We start from the raw sequence: 21,059 nt of genomic DNA, 5'->3' as shown, positions 1-21,059 counted from the left end.
CTGATTTCTCATTTAACAATAATAAATAAATAAATGAAAGACTCCCACACCATATTGTCAAACAACAGCTGAGCATGTATAGATTCGCAATGACATTATCTTGGCAAAACACGCACAGTAGTTCTCGTTCTATGGCTCCTCCTCTAGCACCAACCCAGCCCCCCTGAAGGAAGGACGTGGAGAATGTCAACATAACTGATAGCATCTTCTGGCAGGTGATATTATGGTCAGATAAGAACAGTCGCCTGCTTCGCTGCAAAATGAGCCCCCTCCCCCTTGCAATAAATCTACGCGGAAGCCGCCTTCCAGGGAGTGATTTGTGGGTCGTGAAACTGCAGCCTGTGACCCAGAGAAAGGCATTGGTGGTGGGTGGCACAGGCAGTAAAATGGGCCTTGCCCTCTTCCTTGGCAAACGGCCATAAATCATTCACATTACATTTGGCCTGGCTGCACAAAAGAGGCCATTCGGCTGGGAGAAGAAAAACTCTCCGTTCTGTGCTGGTGAAATCAGCAGGAGGGGGGTGCCGGGCATTTTGAGATGCTGGGATAACTCAGATCTCGTTTGCATTTTAATGAGGAAGTCCCTGATTGGCACCTCTCTTGCGAATCAGACCCAAAAAACAACCCCCAACCATCCTTCAAAATTCATACTCCGCTGAATTTTGGGGGACGCTGTTCTCCAATCAAGTGATTTGCACAAAATGCATTGTATTAGGAGGACCGGTGCATAATAACATACCTATTAGTGAAAGTAACAGACAGAAATGCATCGTAGTGGAAGGAATTTCTTTTTAGAATATGCAAATTAATCAAACCAGCATGGAATGTGTATATTAGGAGAAATTCACACTAGAATGCTAACAAACTTTCAAGAGGAATTAATAAAGAAAAATCTGTAGGAATGTGGGAAACTGGATTTAAGTTCGGAAGAACGAGAGAGAACTAAAATGGACTGGTTTGTGCATCTTTAGCAATAATTTAATAATAATATATTTTTTATATATACCCCGCCCATCTGGCTGGGTTTCCTCAATCACTCTGGGTGGCTCCCAACAGAATATTAAAACAGGATAAAACATCAAGCATTTAAAAACTTCCCTAAACAGGACTGCCTTCAGATGTTTTCTAAAAGTCAGATAGTTGTTTATTTCCTTGACATCTGATGGGAGGGCATTTCACAGGGCGGGCACCACCACCAAGAATGCCCTCTGCCTGTTTCCCTGTAACCTCACTTCTCGCAGTTAGTAACCGCCAGAAGGCCCTCGGAGCTGGACCTCAGTGTCAGGGCAGAATGATGGGGGTGGAGACGCTCCTTCAGGTCTACTGGGCCGAGGCCGTTTAGGGCTTTAAAAGTCAGCACCAACACTTTGAATTGTGCTTGGAAACATAGTAGTGACTCACTAAGCTGAGTGTGGCCCACCAGGCATATTTGGGTACCCACCGGACGCCAAATTATGTGGCGGGGTTGGGAATGTCAGAGCACACACTCTACTGAGAGTCAGTATGATCTAGTCCCAGAATAGGGAATCTCAAGCCTGGAGGACAAATTCAGATCTCCAGGTTTCTCTGTCTGGCCCTGTGGCAATAGTTTGTTAATGCTATATTGCTGCTGAGATGCATAACATAAGAAATTCAAAACTTTGAAAGCTGGAACATAAGAAACAATACATGAAGACAGGCTTCATTTTGAAACATATTGTTGCTGCTGTTAAGCGGCCGTGTTTGACAGTGCAATCCTGTATAGGGAAGTTTTTTTAAAAAATGTTTAATGTTTTATTATGTTTTCATATACCGTATTTTTCGCCCTATAGGATGCACTTTTCCCCCTCCAAAAATGAAGGGGAAATGCGTGTGCGTCCTATGGGGCGAATGCAGGCTTTCGCTGAAGCCTGGGGAGCAAGAGGGGTTGGTGCGCACCGACCCCTCTTGCTCTCCAGGCTTCAGGAGCGCCGCAGCACCAGTCCCACAAGGTCGGGGGACAGCGGGGAGGCGGAACGCCACCATCCCGCTGTCTCCCGATGTGGTTTGGAGGCTGACGGCGGGGAGACGCGTGCTTCTCCCGGCTGCCAGCCCCGCAAGCTCCGGGGACAGCTGGGAGGTGCAGCGCGTCCTCCCTCTGTCCCCGGACCTGATCTGCAGGCAGGCGGCGGGGAGAAGAGCGCTTCTCCCCGCTGCCTGCCCCGCAAGCTCCGGGGACAGCTGGGATGCGCAGCGCATCCTCCCGCTGTCCCCGGACCTGGTCTGCAGGCGGGCTGCGGGGAGAAGAGCCCCACAATTTTTTTTTCTTTATTTCCCCCCCAAAAAACTTGGTGCGTCCTATGGGCCGGTGCGTCCTATGTGGCGAAAAATACGGTATGTTGGAAGCTGCTCAGCGTGGCTAGGGCAACCCAGTCAGATGTGTGGGGTATAAATAGTAAAATCAGCACTGTGGAACAGGACGTTCCTATTTTCACCAGAGAAATGTTGGAGGATATGCAAGACACCCACCTCTCCCCCCACCTGAATCTTCATTGCCCCATCGCTCCCACTGTGGAGGCATTAATTGCCCCGTAAATCCATTTGATGGCCAGGATCTTGACAGCGGATGCCATTAAAAATGCCAAACGCCTCAATCCCTCCAGCTAATGAGTAGGCCCAAGTGATTCACATTTCAATCTATATGCAAATGGACCATCCGGCGGGCACTCAGAGTGCCGTTTGTGGCCCTGTTTACTGCCGTCCAGAGAAGCTTCCAGGTTTGGACATCAATCCAGTACAAGACAAGAATGGACAACAGCTTGCGGAGCGTGTGATTTATGAGGGAGAGCTCACAGTCGTGGCGATGATGTCTGGGAGGCCAGCAGTAATTGCTGCCTTGCTTCACGCCCCTCACTCATCCAAAAGCACTTGGTGGTCTTATCTTCCCACAAGGGCCGACATTGATGCCGAAATCCAGCATCGCCTGAGCTCTGCAAGTGCGGCTTTCTCCTGATTGAAATTCAGAGTGTTTGAGGATTGGGACATTCGCAGGGAAACTTGTTTACAAAGCTATTGTGCTACTGACCTTACTGTATGCCTGTGAAACATGGACCACTTATAAACGCCATCTCCAACTCCTCAAAAGATTCCATCAACTGTGTCTCTGAAAAATTTTACACATCACTTGGGAAGACATGTGAACTAATGCCAGTGTACTGGAAGAAGCAAAGATCACCAGTGTTGAAGCTATGATTCTTCAACATCAACTTTGTTGGACTGGTCATGTTGTGCGGATGCCTGATGATCGTCTTCCAAAGCAACTACTCTATTCCGAACTTAAAAATGGAAAGCGTAATGCTGGTGGTCAACAAAAGAGTTAAACCTGTCTCAATGCAAATTTTAAAAAATGTGGTATAAACACTGACAACTGGGAAACACTGGTCTGCGAGCGCTCCAGTTGGACAACAGCCTTTACCAAAGGTGTTGGGGGCTTCGAAGACACTCGAACTCAGGATGCAAGGGAGAAACGTGCTAAGAGGAAGGCACGCTTGGCAAACCCTCACCGTGATCAACTCCCGCCCGAAAACCAATGTCCCCACTGTGGAAGGACGTGTGTATCCAGAATTGGCCTCCACAGTCACTTATGGACTCATTGTTAAAACCGTGTTCATGGAAGATAATCTTACTCAGCTACAAGTGATTGCAGAAGAAGAAGAAGAAGAAGAAGAAGAAGAAGAAGAAGAAGAAAACTGAACATGTCCTGTCACATAGGGCCTAAATGTCACTCAGCCATCAATGACAATAGGTTCACCCAAGGGTTTTTAGACATTTAGATATATGGTGTGGTACAGTGGTACCTCAGTTCTTGAACGACATCCGTTCCGGAAGCCCGTTTGGCTTCTGAAACCTTCAAAAGCGGAGATGTGGCTTCCCATTGGTTGCAAGAGCTTCTTGCACTCAGCAACAGCCACGTCTCATGTTCGGGTTCCAGAAAACATTCAAAAAACGGAAGCATTTACTTCTGGGTCTTCAGTGTTCGGAAACCGAAACGTATGACCACAGAGGCATTTGGGAATTGAGGTTCCACTGTATTCCACTAGTTTTTACTCAGAGATACCAGTAACTCATTGAAATTAATGAGCAGGTCTAAGCTAGGCCCATTAATTCCAGTATTTTGAGTATTATTATTATTATTATTATTATTATTATTATTATTATTTCAATTTATGTACCGCCTTCTATCAAAAGAATCCAGGGTGGTATACAACATTAAAACCACATTACAATACATCAATAATAAAAACAGAATAAAAATCATACTGACAGACAGACAAATAATAAAATAATTAATGACATTCCACACTTACACAGGATTTAATAGATTTAAAAGCCATAGGCCTGGGTAAAGAGGAATGTTTTTGCCTGGTGCCTAAAGACATGTAATGATGATAATGAATTGAAAAAGATGTTTAAAATAACATTTGTTTAAAAAAGAACAACCCAGAAGCTTTTCTTCTGGGAATTATAGGGGTAGAACTACCTAAACAGTATAGAAATTTATTTATGTATGCGACTACAGCGGAAAACGGGACGCAGTGGCGCTGTGGGTTAAAGCCTCAGCGCCTAGGACTTGCCGATCGAAAGGTCGGCGGTTCGAATCCCTGCGGCGGGGTGCGCTCCCGCTGCTCGGTCCCAGCGCCTGCCAACCTAGCAGTTCGAAAGCACCTCCGGGTGCAAGTAGATAAATAGGGACCGTTTACCAGCGGGAAGGTAAACGGCGTTTCCGTGTGCGGCTCTGGCTCGCCAGAGCAGCGATGTCACGCTGGCCACGTGACCCGGAAGTGTCTCCGGACAGCGCTGGCCCCTGGCCTCTTAAGTGAGATGGGCGCACAACCCCAGAGTCTGTCAAGACTGGCCCGTACGGGCAGGGGTACCTTTACCTTTACCTTACAGCGGAAAAAATGTTATTTGCCCAAAAATGGAAAGAAGAAGAAGTCCCATCGAAAGAAGAATGGATACAAAAACTTATGGGCTATGCAGAAAGGGCGAAACTTGCCGGAAAAGTAAGCAATCAAGATAACAAACTTTTTTAAATAAAAGAATGGAAACAAATTGTAAACAGATAAGGACATTGGTAGGATTGTTGTAATAACCTGCAGTTTCATAAGAGTATATAATTAAAGAAGATGAATAAAAGAATGACTTAATTTAGAATATGCAGGAAATGATAGAAATAAGTTTAAGGAACCACAGAAAGAGGAGGAAGGGAGTTTTGAAATGTTAAAATGACTGTAAAACTGTTGAAAGTATGTAACTGAAAATCATAAATATTTTTTTAAAAAAATAAGGACATGTAATGATGGCGCCTGGTGAGCCTCTTTGGGGAAAGCATTCCAAGGTTATGGAGCCACCACAAAAAAGGCCTTTTGGTGGTGTCAGGGAACTGCCATCAGAGACAGAGGTGGAGGGAAGGCTCCAGAGCGATGCCGGAGAGGGTCCCAGCAGGGAGAGAGGCAGCCCAGCTGCTGGGGAAGGAAATCAACGTAACACCAGGAGAGGGGAATCGGAGAAAAGGCTCCAGGACTCTTCAATGGAGACTAGTGGGGAGAGCACAGGTGCTCCGCTGCCCACCCCCTCCCTGCGCAGAAGACTTCCGTGCAGGGAGAGTAGGAGGAGACTTGGCGTCAAATAACTTTTTTGCTGGAAGAAGTTTAAGAAATGCCCACTGATGGATTCTGCCAGCGACTGAGACACTCACGCAGTGAAGGGCTGTCCAGACAGAAAGGGTTCAACCAGGCAACCAAGCCAAGAGTGGCGGCAACTTATGCATGAGCAACCCCCCTAGAACCATTACAGGTGGGAATCGCAGGTGGGCTTCTGGTTGGCCCCTGTGAGAACAAGATTCTGGACTAGGTAGGACATTGGCCTCATCCAACAGGCCCTTTTTAGGCTCTTATTGAATCTGGACTCTTCTGCATTCCAAGCAAGTGTCCTACGACTGAGCTATGGGTGCCCCTCCTGGCGCAAGGGCAACACACATCTTGCCTGGATTGTTCTAATTTGAGAGTTGCCACCTGAGCCATTATGAGCTCTGTAAACAAAGAGCAAGATACAATTGTTAGAAAAGTGCCGGCTTTTATCTTGTAGTACTTGGCAACTGTCGATGAGAGTTACTCCATCCAATAATTCAAACAGAACAGTTGTGCGGGTTCTCTGATGTTGTGTTGGGTTTATTGTGTTTTGACAAGCCTTCTTAAATCTCGGTATCTCAGATTAGAATTGGTTTCATGTATGTGACTTTTTTATTACAGATATACCTCGGGTTACAGACACTTTGTGTTATGCAATTTTGGGTTGCGCACCGTGTCGAACCCGAAACACGTTACTTTCGGGTTTCGGCGCATGCGCAGTAGCACCGAATTGCAACCCGTGCGTGCGCAGATGCGGCACTGCAGGTTGTGACCCAACACTTTGAATTGTGCTTGGAAATGTACTGGGAGCCAATGTCGGTCTTTCAGGACTGGTGTTATATGGTCCTGGCAGCCGCTCACAGTCACCAGTCTGGCAGCTTTGTTAGTTATAGTTACTGGGTCACCTTCAAAGGTAGCCCCACGTAGAGCGCATTGCAGTAGTCCAAGCAGGATATAATCAGAGCATGTAATACTCCGGCAAGACAGTGCGCAGGGAGGTAGGGTCTTAGACCAAGTCCAAGTACTGAAGGGAAGGAACACAGAAAGCTGCTTTCTATCAGAACAAAACAATATTCCATCTAAGTCAGTCTAGGCCAGGGTCAGCAAACTTTTTCAGCAGGGGGCCGGTCCACTGTCCCTTAGAACTTGTGAGGGAACTCTATGTTGAAGGAAAATAATGAACAAATTCCCATGCCCCACAAATAACCCAGAAATGCATTTTAAATAAGAGAACACATTCTACTCATGTAAAAACACACTGATTCCTGGACCATCTGCGGGCTGGATTTAGAAGGCGATTGGGCCGGATCCGACCCCTGAGCCTTAGTTTGCCAACCCATGGTCTAGGCTCCTTCAGGGGCAGAAAACATGGGGGCCTCAGGAAAATGATGGACTACAACTCCCATCAGCCCTAGCCAGAGTCACCACTGGTAAGCAATGATGGGAGTTGTAGTCCAAATGTATCTGGAGGGCTCCTCTGACTGGCAGAATGTCTCCAGGCTCTCAGGCAGAGAGAGGGTCCTTCCTGTCTCCTCCTACCCTACCCTTTGACTGGGATGAGATCTGAGACCCATCTGCATGCAACACTTTCGTTTACTATGGAGCTACAGCTGGTACATAACTCTTTTTTAAAAAATATTCTTTTTATTGGTGTTTCATTGAATACAAACAAAGAAAATACAGTAAAATTCAACAGTCATTTACCCACATTCCTTCCCCACACTCTGCTGAGCACTGACTTCCCTCCCTTCAACAGGTTTTCTTATGTCAGTTACTTTTCCACAGTTTCTTATTGTATCCAATCCTGTCTATGTCGTAAGATTTATTTCAGTCCTGCCAGAGTCTTCAAATTTCTACAGTTATTACTTATGTACTCCATAAATTTACTCCAATCTTTTTGGAATTTTGCTTCCTCCTGATTTCGGATCCTACAGGTCAGTTTTGCTAGTTCCGCATAATCAACCATCTTTGCCTGCCACTTCTCAATTGTTGGTAATTCTGGTACTTTCCATTTTGGGGCTAACAAAGTTCTGGCAGCAGTCATAGCATACATAAATAAATAACCTTTGATCTGCTTTTTCTATTTCCTCTCCCATCAAGCCTAACAAGAAAGCTTCCTGCTTTTTCGGGAAAGTGTATTTAAATCTCTTTTTCAATTCGTTATAAATCTGTTCCCAAAACTGTTTCATTTTCCCACATGTCCACCACATGTGGTCAAAATCTCCGTCTTTATCTTTGCATTTCCAACATGTCTTACTACCCATCCTGTTCATTCTTGCTAGTTTAACAGGTGTCAAATACCCAGCTGGTACATAACTCAGAGGTAAACGAAGGGGTTGCAAAACAGAGTTTTTAGTTCTTCCCCCCCCCCCAGACTGAACCATTCACCTGGTCTTGAACTACCGTATTTTTCGCTCCATAAGATGCACTTTCCCCCTCCTAAAAAGTAAGGGGAAATGTGTGTGCGTCTTATGGAGCGAATGCAGGCGGGAGGCTCTGCTCAGCGCTCCCTTTAAAGAGCCGCGCGGAGCGTGTGTGCGGCTCTTGGGGGCTTTTCTGCGAGGTGGGAGAAGGGAAGCCCATCAGTCCCTTCTCCCACCTTGGGGGAAAGCCCCCAAGAGCCCCCAACCCCCACACATGCTCCGCACGGCTCTTTAAAGGGAGCGCAGCTCTTGGGGACTTTTCCAGGAGGTGGGGGAAGGGACTGACAGGCTGCCCTCTGTCCCTTCCCCCACCTCCCAGAAAAGCCAGCAAGAGCCACTGCTCAGCGCTCCCTTGTAAGGGCTCCCTTTTGTCCCTCATCACGCTTTGCTGGGCAGCCAGCAGAAGAGGCGCTGCGCAGCTATCGCTCTTGCTCTCCTGGCTTCTCAGCGAAGCGGGAGGAGGGACGGAAGGGTTTAAAGCAAGAAAAGTGAGAGCCACTTACATGCTCTGCGCAGAATATTTTTTTTTCTTGCTTCCCCCCTCTAAAAACTAGGTGCGTCTTATGGTCAAGGTGCATCTTATAGAGCGAAAAATACGGTAAAGCCGTATCGCAGACAAATGTTGTGATTCTTTAATGCAGCCCAGCAGTACCATAAAACACACACACATACAGAGGCCACAGTTTTTACAGCCCCTTTGCTCCTCACCCGTTCCTCCTCTCTTTGTTTACCCAGAAAGCAGGTTGCCACTTTTTTTTTTAAAAAAAGGAAAGAACAAAATATAATTAAAAAGATTAAAGTAGAAGACCAAGACATTGAGAATCCAAAAGGAATAAGGAAAGGATTTGTGGACTTCTATAGAGATCTATATAAAAGAAAAGAGAAATCTAAGATAAAGATGATAGAAGATTATTTAAAGAAAAAAGGGGTGCAAAAGATCCCAGTGACAAATAAAAATAAATTGAATGAACCAATTGGAATGGAAGACGTTAAAACGGCTATAAAAGAATCAAAAAGAGGGAAGACTCCGGGACCGGATGGATTTGGTGCAAGATACTACAAAGAAATGAAAGACATCTTACTTGTACCATTGGTAGAAGTTATGAACAACATTTTGAAAGAAGGACAAATACCAGAGACATGGAAAGAAGCACATTAATTCCCAAGCAGGATTCAGATTTGACTCAAGTTAAGAATTATAGGCCAATTTTGCTATTGAATAATGACTATAAAATATTTGCTAACATCTTGGCAAATAGAATGAAAAAGGCATTAAAGGAATTGATACATAAGGACCAAACAGGATTCCTGCCAGGGAGGCAGATGAAAGATAATATAAGAAATATAAGAAATATAATAGAATAATTGACTAATAAGAAAGATAAGCAAGCAATGTTGATATTTGTTGATGCGGAAAAGGCATTTGATAACATTTCTTGGGAATTTATGTTAAAGAATCTGGAATTTATGGAGATGGGTCATTCATTTGTAAATGGTGTAAAGGCAATATATTCTGAACAAAGAGCAAAATTAATTGTTAATAATGTACTGACAGATGATATTGCTATAACCAAGGGTACAAGACAAGGGTGTCCTTTATCACCATTGTTATTCATATCGGTTGGAAGTCTTGTTGAGAGCATTAAGAAGTAACGATTTAATAAAAGGTGTGACAGTTGTTTGCAAGGAATATAAGGTAAAAGCCTTTGCTGATGATTTGGTTATAACAATAGAAGACCCTATTAAAAGTATTAGCGAAGTGTTAGAAGAGATAGAGCAATTTGGACAAGTTGCCGGATTCAAATTAAATAAGAGTAAAACGAAAATAATGGTTAAAAATATGGACCAAGAGATAATAGAAAGAATTCAGCAACAAACAGATATGGAAGTGGTTAAGAAAGTTAAATATCTTGGGATTATATTAACTCCCAAGTGTATTGATCTTTTTCAAAATAATTACGTACCAGTTTGGAATAAAATTAGGAAGGACCTGGAAGTGTGGGGAAGAATGAAATTGTCATTTTGGGGAAGAATTGCAACGGTAAAAATGAATATGCTACCAAAAATGTTGTTTTTATTTCAATCAATACCAATAATTAAAGGTGTTACGATATTTAAAGAATGGCAAAGAGCATTATCAAGATATGTCTGGCAGGGCAAGAAGCCTAGAATAAAATATAAGATTTTAACGGATGCAAAAGATAGAGGAGGCTTTGCCCTGCCAGACCTAAAGTTATATTTTGAGGCTGCATGTCTTTGCTGGGTGAAAGAATGGATAAAGTTGGAAAATTCAGAACTTTTGGATCTAGAAGGATATGATAATAGATTTGGTTGGCACGCATATTTATGGTATGAGAAAAAAAGAGTGCATAAAGGTTTTGAAAATCACATTTTCCGAGGTCCGCTGATGGAAGTATGGAATAGGTACAAAAATTTATTAGAGTTTAAAACTCCATATTGGCTGTCGCCATTGGAGGTAATGAGTGTTAAGAAGATCAATATGACGGAGAGCTGGATTACATATGAGAATTTAATCATAAAAGAAGGAAATAAATGGAAATTGAAGCCATATGATGAAGTTAAAGAGTATGTGTTTGATTGGTTACACTGCTTCCAACTAAATGCGATGTTTAAAAAAGAGATGCTGGAAAGAGGTTTTCAAGATGAAAAATCTAGATTTCAAAAAGAAATTGTGAATAATGATGTTAAAATTTTATCAAAAATGTATAAATTACTACTTGAGTGGCATAATAAGGATGAAGAGGTTAAAGCTGCAATGATTCAGTGGGCCAAAGACTTTGGTTATAATATTCAATTTGATGATTGGATAAGATTGTGGAAAGAAGGAATGAAATTTACTGCGTGTACTACAATAAAAGAAAATGTTATGAAAATGTTATATAGATGGTATGTTACACCAGTAAAACTTGGAAAGATGTATAAAATGAGTAATAAATGTTGGAAATGTCAGGAGAAAGAAGGCACATTCTATCATATGTGGTGGGAATGTAAAAAAATGAAAGGTTTCTGGGAAATGATTTATAATGAATTGAAAAAAAATGTTGAAATATACCTTTGTTAAAAAACCAGAAACTTTTCTGTTAGGAATACTAGGAAATGACATAAAAAAGAAGGATGAGAAGTTGTTTTTATATGCAGTAACAGCGGCAAGAATTTTGGTGGCACAAAAATGGAAACAGGAAGAAATCCCAACGAAAGGAGAATGGAGAATGAAGTTGATGGAATACGCAGAATTAGACAAGCTAATGGGCAGAATTCGGAACCGGCGAGACCAGAGATTTACCGAGGACTGGGATAAATTTAAAGAGTATATTAAGAATATATGTGAAGGTCAATTAACATTTGTAGGTTTTCAAGAAGCTCTGGGATAATAATGGAAAAAATGTTGTTTTATAATAATTGTTAAGATTAATTTGGTTAAAAAACAAAACAATATAGATGCAAGAAATGTGAATAATTGTGAAAACATGAAAATTTCCAGATAGACTGAAGGAAGTCTGAAAGTGGAAAGATTAGATTTGGATGTATAATTCAAATGGAATGTGTGTTTTTTATTATTATTTATTGTTAAATTTGAAAATTTTATAAATAATTTTTTTTAAAAAAAAAGAAATCAGGTTGCTACAACCAATTTGCCAGCCGCTAAAGATGATAAGCTCTGGCTCTCAACAGACCTTCCCTCTGCCCAACAATATTTGCTTCTCTTTAAACTTACAATGCGGAAGGGAAAAGATGCCGGGATGAGCGGATAGGTTCTCTGAGCTCTTTGAGAGCTTTCTCTTCCTCAGACAAAGCTCGGCTTTCCCCTCCTTTTATGACAAGAGCTGATACAAACTGAGATTGCATCACAACTTTCTTCAGCAGGGTAGTGGCCAATTTCTGAAACACAGCATCCCCTTGTGAGAGTCACAGCCCCTTGTAAAGTTTTTACAGCCTTTTAAGATTCTATAAGGGACGCGGGTGGCGCTGTGGGTTAAACCACAGAGCCTAGGACTTGCCAATCAGAAGGTCAGCGGTTCGAATCCCCGCGACGGGGTGAGCTCCCGTTGCTCAGTCCCTGCTCCTGCCAACCTAGCAGTTTGAAAGCACGTCAAAGTGCAAGTAGATAAATAGGTACCGCTCTAGCAGGGAGGGAAACGGCGTTTCCATGCGCTGCTCTGGTTCGCCAGAAGCGGCTTCGTCATGCTGGCCACATGACCCGGAAGCTGCACGCCGGCTCCCTCAGCCAATAAAGCAAGATGAGCGCCGCAACCCCAGAGTCAGCCACGACTGGACCTAATGGTCAGGGGTCCCTTTACCTTTACTTTTAAGATTCTACAATAATCTTATAATCATAGAATAATAATGATTTGGGAGGCATTGCAACAATCAGTGCAGATCTCCATGTGTTGCTGCTATTTTCTGTGTATGTGCAAATGATCTAAAGTGTTCCAATATCTTATTTTAAAGTGACACAGGCTGTGTTTTCCTTGTTTATGCTCAACTGTACATAATATAACTTGCACACTATTCTCTTGAAAACAAAGCACCCCCAGACCCTCCAAGTGTCCCTATTTTCCAGGGACAGTCCAGGATTTACAGGAGCCATCCAAGTTTCACAGCTTCAGCAAATTTATGATGGCTATTTCCCCAGATTCCTTCACAATGGGAGTTGCTTCTGATCTCTGTTAATGCTACAGAAGAACTGCGCTGCCCACATCGTGAACGATATCAGTTTTCTCTGATGTCTGACTAATTTCCAAATATAAACAATTGCACGCCGGAGGAGATCTAAATCTGTATGAATGACTCTTATATTATGGATCATATGCAAGATTATTGGGGGGGGGATTATTTGGTGGGGAAAGCCTTTTTCCTTTTGCATTTTCAGCAAGGTGTCTCGTTAAGTTCCCGCGATCTTCTCTAATCACTGCTGTGTAGTTACTTTATAGCTGTTTCCCCTCCAACCAGCTGAGAATGATATAATCTACTCCTTGCATGATGCCAAACACTTCCTAGCTAGCTAATCTACACAACACACGTCAGTGATTCCCTTTAAGCTAATCAAGGACTAAGGCCGATGAGATACAAGAGATAAAAGTGTCCACTAGCCCTCTTCCAGAAACGGGTGGGGTGTCACATAAAAATATGGCGCTGTGGGTTAAAGCCTCAGCGCCTAGGGCTTGCCGATCGAAAGGTCGGCGGTTCGAATCCCTGCGGCGGGGTGCGCTCCCGCTGCTCGGTCCCAGCGCCTGCCAACCTAGCAGTTCGAAAGCACCTCCGGGTGCAAGTAGATAAATAGGGACCGCTTACCAGCAGGAAGGTAAACGGCGTTTCCGTGTGCAGCTCTGGCTCTGGCTCTGGCCAGAGCAGCGATGTCACGCTGGCCATGTGACCCGGAAGTGTCTCCGGACAGCGCTGGCCCCTGGCCTCTTAAGTGAGATGGGCGCACAACCCCAGAGTCTGTCAAGACTGGCCCGTACGGGCAGGGGTACCTTTACCTTTTATCCACCCCCTCATCTCTGGCAAGGTTTCTTCTTAAGCCAGGGGAGCAACACAGTATCTTAAAATTAGCACTGTCAACAGAGAGCGGGCACGCAATTTACCTGCCGTAGAATAACCATGGCTCCTACGTAAAGTCATCGGCAGTCACCACCAGTGGACCTGAGGAAGAAAAAAGAATCAGAGAATCAGAGGGACTAGTTGGTTACCACTTGCATTTTGGAGAGGTCGAGATTACGATCAGCCAAGAAGCATCGTTTTGTCAAACACACACGCTTTGGCCCTGACTATGTAAGCGGCAAAAACAACAGCATGCACCGCTATAAATGTGACAGCTATCGAACTCTTCGTTCTAGACAGCAGAAGATAATCCTCTAAATGCAACCAGGTTAATACCCACACAGCCTCCCTGCAGTGATAAGAATGAATTCTCCTTGTGGAGTTTCTCGCATAAGAGGCAAACTGCAAACGAAACAGCAGGAACTGGGCAAAATAACGGCAGGGTTTTGTGCATAGTTTGGACTCATAGGAGTTGGGGGGGGGGAAGCGTGTCAGGCGTAGAATGTGGCGCTTTTGAAGAACAAGAAAATTTCATTTTTTTAATGTTTATATTTTATTAAGGTGATGTCAGTTAAAAGAAATAAAGTGATACGAAAAAAAGAGGAGGAAATGTGAGAGGGGGGAAAACAACAACAAAGATAAATATAAAAGCGAAAATATTTTTAAAAAGGCATTATATTATATTTCCATACATTCTTGTATAAATTGGTATACAGTGGTACCTCGGGTTAAGTACTTAATTCGTTCCGGATGTCCGTACTTAACCTGAAACTGTTCTTAACCTGAAGCACCACTTTAGCTAATGGGGCCTCCTGCTTCTGCTGCGCTGCCGGAGCACTCATCCTGAAGCAAAGTTCTTAACCTGAAGCACTAGTTCTGGGATAGCGGAGTCTGTAACCTGAAGCGTATGTAACCCAAGGTACCACTGTAGTGTTATTGTCCTTGTTGTTGTTTAGTCGTTTCCAACTCTTTGTGACCCCATGAACCAGAGCACGCCAGGCATTCCTGTCTTCCACTGCCTCTCACAGTTTGGTCAAACTCATGCTGGTAGCTTCAGAACACTGTCCCACCATCTCGTCCTCTGTCGTCCCCTTCTCCTTGTGCCCTCAATCTTTCCCAGCATCAGGGTCTTTTCCAGGGAGTCTTCTCTTCTCATGAGGTGGCCAAAGTATTGGAGCCTCAGCTTCACGATCTGTCCTTCCAGTGAGCACTCAGGGCTGATTTCCTTCAGAATGGATAGGTTTGATCTTCTTGCAGTCCATGGGACTCTCAAGAGTCTCCTCCAGCACCATAATTCAAAAGCATCCATTCTTTGGCGATCAGCCTTCTTCATGGTCCAGCTCTCACTTCCATACATCACTACTGGGAAAACCATAGCTTTAACTATACGGACATTTGTTGGCAAGGTGATGTCTCTGCTTTTTAAGATGCTGTCTAGGTTTGTCATTGCTTTTCTCCCAAGGAGCAGGCGTCTTTTAATTTCGTGACTGCTGTCACCATCTTCAGTGATCATGGAGCCCAAGAAAGTAAAATCTCTCAGTGCCTCCATTTCTTCCCCTTCTATTTGCCAGGAGGTGATGGGCCCAGTGGCCATGATCTTAGTTATTGTCGTAGTGCTTATGTAAATGTTAATAGGCCTACTACTTTTTGGATAAACTCATTTCAGATGTTATCATGTTTATCCATAGAGGGTCTGTGCCTGTAAGCAGTCCATTCATAAATTGCCAGTGATGTCATACTGTCAGTCCATTGATTGAAGAGTATAATATCTTTATTTTTCCAATTCCTCAATATCAATCTCTTGGCCACCATTAGGGCACGGAAAATCCATTTCTGTTGCACCGTTGATAATTTCCATACTGCAGGTATATAGTTCCATAAAATATTCTCCGCTGAGAGATTTAACTTTTTATGCACAGTCATACTTACACAGTCCAGCACATTCTCCCCCAAAACTTGTTAAGTAAAGAACACTGTACAAACATGTTGCTTCAGAGAGGCATTGTCCTTGCCACATTTCCAACACTGAGCTATCTTAGCTAACCCCTTTTCGGGTGCTGCTGTGGGTTAAACCACTCCACTGTTCAAATCCCCGCAACGGGGTGAGCTCCAGTTGCTCGGTCCCAGCTCCTGCCAACCTAGCAGTTCGAAAGCATGCAAAAAAAGTGCAAGTCGATAAATAGGTACCACTCTGGCAGGAAGGTAAATAGTGTTTTCGTGCACTGCTCTGGTTTCACCAGAAGCGGCTTAGTCATGCTGGCCACATGACCCGGAAAAACTGTCTGTGGACAAATGCCAGCTCCCTCGGCCTGTAAATCGAGATGAGCACCACAACCCCAGAGTCATTCACGACTGGACTTAACTGTCAGGGGTCCCTTTACCTTTAAAGGAGTCCAATAAACTCTAAGCATTATTTTCTGTTGTATTACTTTTAATTTTAAATCTAATGACACCTTAGGTATTGAAGCTAATACATTTTCCCACTGTCTGTGTAATAATGAAAGTTCCAATTCTTTATTCCAATCTTCTCTTACATGCATATTAATGTGTCTGCATATTAAACTTGTGTATTGTTAATAGGATACAGTGGTACCTCGGGTTAAGTACTTAATTCGTTCTGGATCACATTCCCCTCCCAGAACTCAGCTGCCTGCTGGGATGCGTCCCTGAACTCTGTTTGCCTGGAAGGAGAATGGAAAACTAATAATAATAATAATAATAATAATAATAATAATAATGTGTATGTATGCAGAAATCTGACCCAGTATGTAAGCACTGCTTTGTGTGTGTGTTGTGTGTGTATAATTAAACTTTCCGTTTTACAATTTAAAACACTAATTTAAACATCCTTAAAATATCAATGACTTCCCTTCCTCTCTTTTCATGGTTCATTTTGCATATCATAAATCCCTGGATATTTTACAAAAACTAAACCATTCAGTATTCCATTATTGCATCCATCAAAACTTATTTACACTGTTGAATTTATCTTAATGCTGCCAGCGTTTTCAACTGTACACAATTTCCCCCCATATATTCCAATGTTCTCTAAATGTATATTCTCCTTGTTGTCTTATTCTACATGTTAAGTCCGCAAGCCGTGTATATTCTGCCAACTTAAGTTGCCATTCTTCTTTCGTTGAGATCTCACTCATTTTCCATTTTGGGGCTAATGAAACACGGGCCGCAGTAGTGGCATACATAAATAACTTTTTTTTTGACACCTACAAATTTTTGTCTGAATTATCCCCAACAAAAAGGACTCTGGGTTTTTGGGGAAAGTACTTTTAAACATTTTTTTTTTCCAATTCATTATGGATTATTTCCCAATACATTCTCTTCTACCCTTTTACAGCTCCACCACATATGAAAGAATGTTCCCTTCACCTCATTGCATCTCCAGCACTTATCTGATTCAGTCTTATATCTCTTAGCAAGCCTAAGGTAAAGGTAAAGGGACCCCTGACCATGAGGTCCAGTTGTGTCCAACTCTGGCGTTGCGGCGCTCATCTTGCTTTATTGGCCGAGGGAGCTGGCATACAGCTTCCGGGTCATGTGGCCAGCATGACTAAGCCGCTTCTGGCGAACCAGAGCAGCGCACAGAAATGCTGTTTACCTTCCCGCCGGAGTGGTACCTATTTATCTACTTGCACTTTGACGTGCTTTCGAACTGCTAGGTTGGCAGGAGCAGGGATCGAGCAACGGGAGCTCACCCTGTCGTGGGGATTCGAACCACCATCCTTCTGATCGGCAAGTCCTAGGTTCTGTGGTTTAACCCACAGCACCACCCGCGTCCCGAATTTAGCAAGCCTACTTGGAGTTAAATACCATCTGCAAATCGTCTACCATCTGTAAATCATCTATGGAATGTAAGCAATTCTTCAAACTGCTTTAGTCTCTGACCCACAATTTACCCCACCTCTCTCGGCCACGAACCTCCCTCCTTTCTCCCTTCTGCAAAATAGAACGGGACCCTGCTCTTTCCAATCCCAACCAAACCCTCCCACTGGCTGAGCCTTCATTTAAATCACTGACTCCTACATCTCCCATCATCCTTGACCCCTGGGCATGCTCACTGATGGGAGATGGAGTCCAGCAACAAGCTCCCCATTCCTGCTCTTCAACCCAAAGGTGTCACCACGATTGCCTGCGTTTCAGTGATGGGATCATCTCCCTCAGGGTGTAACCTATATTAGTAACCTCCAGCTGACCCCTGAGGGCAAAGATGCTAATTAATAAGGAATAAACAGGATAACTTTCCCAGCAAAGGTGCATCTTGGGGGGGGGGAGAAAACACGGGTGCAGGGAGGCGGGAGATGCACAAGTTCATGCCTTAGATGATGATGATGATGATGATGATGATGATGATAATAATAATAATAATACAGTGGTGCCTCGCAAGACGAAATTAATCCGTTCCGCAAGTCTCTTCGTCTTGCGGTTTTTTCGTCTTGCGAAGCACGGCTATTAGCGGATTAGCGCTATTAGCGGCTTAGAAAAAGGGGGGGAGGGAAAACACTCACAAGAACTCGCAAGACATTTCGTCTTGCGAAGCAAGCCCATAGGGAAATTCGTCTTGCGAAGCACCTCAAAAGACGGGAAACTCTTTAGTCTAGCGAGTTTTTCGTCTTGCGAGGCATTCCTCTTGTGGGGTACCACTGTAACAACAACAACAACAACAACAACAACAACAATAATAATATTTTATTTATATCCCGCCCTCCCCAGCTGAAGCCGGGCTTAGAGCGGCTAACAACAATAAAAGTAACACAGCATTCTAAAATCAATTCATTCTAATATCAATTCAAAATCAAATTAATGGCAACCACTGGGCTAGAGTTCTGTGAGGATTACCAAAGGAGGGGTCAGACTGAGTCCAAACCAAAGGCCGGGCAGAACAGCTCTGTCTTGCAGGCCCTGAGGAAAGATGTCAAGTCCCGCAGGGCCCTGGTCTCTTGTGACAGAGCGTTCCACCAAGTCGGGGCCAGTACTGAAAAGGCCCTGGCCCTAGTTGAGACCAATCTAACCACCTTGTGACCTGGGACCTCCAAAGTGTTGTCATTTGTGGACCTTAAGGTCCTCCGCGGGGCATACCAGGAGAGGCGGTCCCGTAGGTACATCTGCTTTGTCATTCAGCTACAAGCCTGCACAACTTACTTATTTGTTGCTTTTGTTCACAGTCCTCCCCCTCCTCATTTAATCCCCAGAACAACCCTGTGAGGTAGGTTAGGCTGAGAGGCAGTGACTGGCCCATGGCCGAGCGGGGATTTGAACACTGGTCTCCTGGGTCCTTAAGGGACGTGGGTGGCAAAGGGACGCGGGTGGCGCTGTGGGTTAAACCACAGAGCCTAGGACTTGCCGATCAGAAGGTTGGCAGTTCAAATCCCAATGACGGGGTGAGCTCCCGTTGCTTGGTCCCTGCTCCTGCCAACCTAGCTGTTCGAAAGCACGTCCAAGTGCAAGTAGATAAATAGGTACCACTCCGGTGGGAAGGTAAACGGCGTTTCCATGCGCTGCTCTGGTTCTCCAGAAGCGGATTAGTCATGCTGGCCACATGACCCGGAAGCTGTACACCGGCTCCCTCGGCCAGTAAAGCAAGATGAGTGCCGCAACCCCAGAGTCGGTCACGACTGGACCTAATGGTCAGGGGTCCCTTTACACCTGTATCCTAGTCTGACATTCTAACCACTATGCATCACTGCCACTCCCTTGGCTTTGCATCAGGGCCAGCAGCAAATGTGGAATGAGCAATGGCCTGACTTGGTGTAATTCCCAGCAGGCCCTGATAGTCAGAACACGAGGTGCTGTTGCTGTTTTTTAAAGAAGCTCATTGGGAGTTGAACCCAGGCTGAGGAGGAATGCTTGAAATTCCTTGCAACCGGTGGCAAACGAAGGAATGAATTTAACATCCAGTGCCAATGCCTCTGTGGATTAGTTGGCAGCCTGGCTGGTCATGAGATTTAAAATCAGCAGACAGCCAAACCAAGGGAGATTAAGATGAAAAATGCCAAGACTTGCTAACATAAGTGCAGGTTGATGACCAGAGTATTTCTGGTTCGTTTCTGTTAAGTTGTGGGTGAACATATTAGACGACACAGCGATTCTTCAAACAGCTCTTGTTTTTTCACAGGCCAGAACAGAACTGAACTGAAGGGTTCAGACAGCCTACTTATATAGAGCTCAACTACAAAGCAACAGTAACAACTTTCTAAAACTACCCAATCACTGAACATCACTTTCGATCCCTTATTTGCATAACTGTCAACAGTATCCCCCTGCTGGCCCAGGGTGAGAACTTCAGTACATAACAGTTTCCCCCTCTCCCCTCCCCCAGGCTGGATTCCCATGGTGGTTGCCAACTGACTAAATACCCTGGCTGCTCCTCTGCCTTTAAAAACAGCTTGAGCAGCTGAAGCTTTTTCAGGGCAGATCGAACTGCTGTGTAAGGCGCAAGAGCGATGAACACTTTAAAAGAAGAAGAAGTTGGCAACTCTACATTCAATAATATATTTGTGAGCTTTCCTGCCCTATCGGGCAAAGTACCCGCTGCCTTGGGGCACGGGTGGCGCTATGAGTTAAACCACTGAGCCTAGGACTTGCTGATCAGAAGGTCGGCGGTTTGTTTTGTTTTTTTAAATTAATTTTTATTAAAGTTTCCACAAAATTTTTATCAACACAAACAAAACATAAATACATAACAATAAAAACATAAAACACATATAATTTCGAATCTTAATTTCTTATACCTTACTTTCCCGACTTCCTCATACCTCCCCTTCCTGCATTCTCATATCTATTATTATTTAGCAAATCCCTCCCTTATTTCAACCTAATTTTAATAACACTCATTTTCTTTTAACTTTTCCATTACCGCTGTTAACCCCTATTTTTCTCATCCAACATCAACCTAACATTCACTAATTTTTGCATATTTCTTTAGATAGTCCTTAAATTTTTTCCAATCCTCTTCCACCGTCTCTCTTCCCTGGTCTCGGATTCTGCTCGTCATCTCTGCCAAACTCATATAGTCTATCACCTTCATCTGCCATTCTTCCACGGTGGGTATCTCTTGTGTCTTCCAGTACTTCGCGATGAGTATTCTTGCTGCTGTTGTAGCATACATAAAAAATGTTCTATCTTTCTTTAACACCAATTGGCTGGCTATGCCCAGGAGAAAGGCCTCTGGTTTCTTGGGGAAAGTGTACTTAAGTACCTTTTTCAGTTCATTATAGATCGTTTCCCAGAAAGCCTTAATCCTTGGGCACGTCCACCAAAGATGAAAGAATGTTCCTTCAGTTTCTTTACATTTCCAACATTTATTATCGGGCAAATGATAGATTTTTGCAAGTTTGACTGGGGTCATGTACCACCTGTAAATCATTTTCATAATATTTTCTCTCAAGGCATTACATGCCGTGAATTTCAT

The 21,059-nt window shown here is 43.8% G+C and overlaps 1 protein-coding gene across 1 annotated transcript in view; it reads right to left on the bottom strand.

Moving 5' to 3' along the window:
* Positions 1-21,059, bottom strand: part of MYO7A (myosin VIIA) — a 183,702-nt gene that overhangs the window by 145,682 nt on the left and 16,961 nt on the right. Inside the window, exon 2 of the mRNA XM_079973282.1 lies at positions 13,678-13,735. Coding sequence (XP_079829408.1) covers positions 13,678-13,695 — 18 coding nt within the window. The 5' untranslated portion in view covers positions 13,696-13,735. The remainder of the gene's footprint in view (positions 1-13,677; positions 13,736-21,059) is intronic.

The sequence above is a fragment of the Podarcis cretensis genome (assembly GCF_951804945.1).
Source record: "Podarcis cretensis genome assembly, chromosome: 4".
Lineage (NCBI taxonomy): Eukaryota > Metazoa > Chordata > Lepidosauria > Squamata > Lacertidae > Podarcis > Podarcis cretensis.
This window is presented reverse-complemented; position numbering and strand designations above follow the sequence as displayed.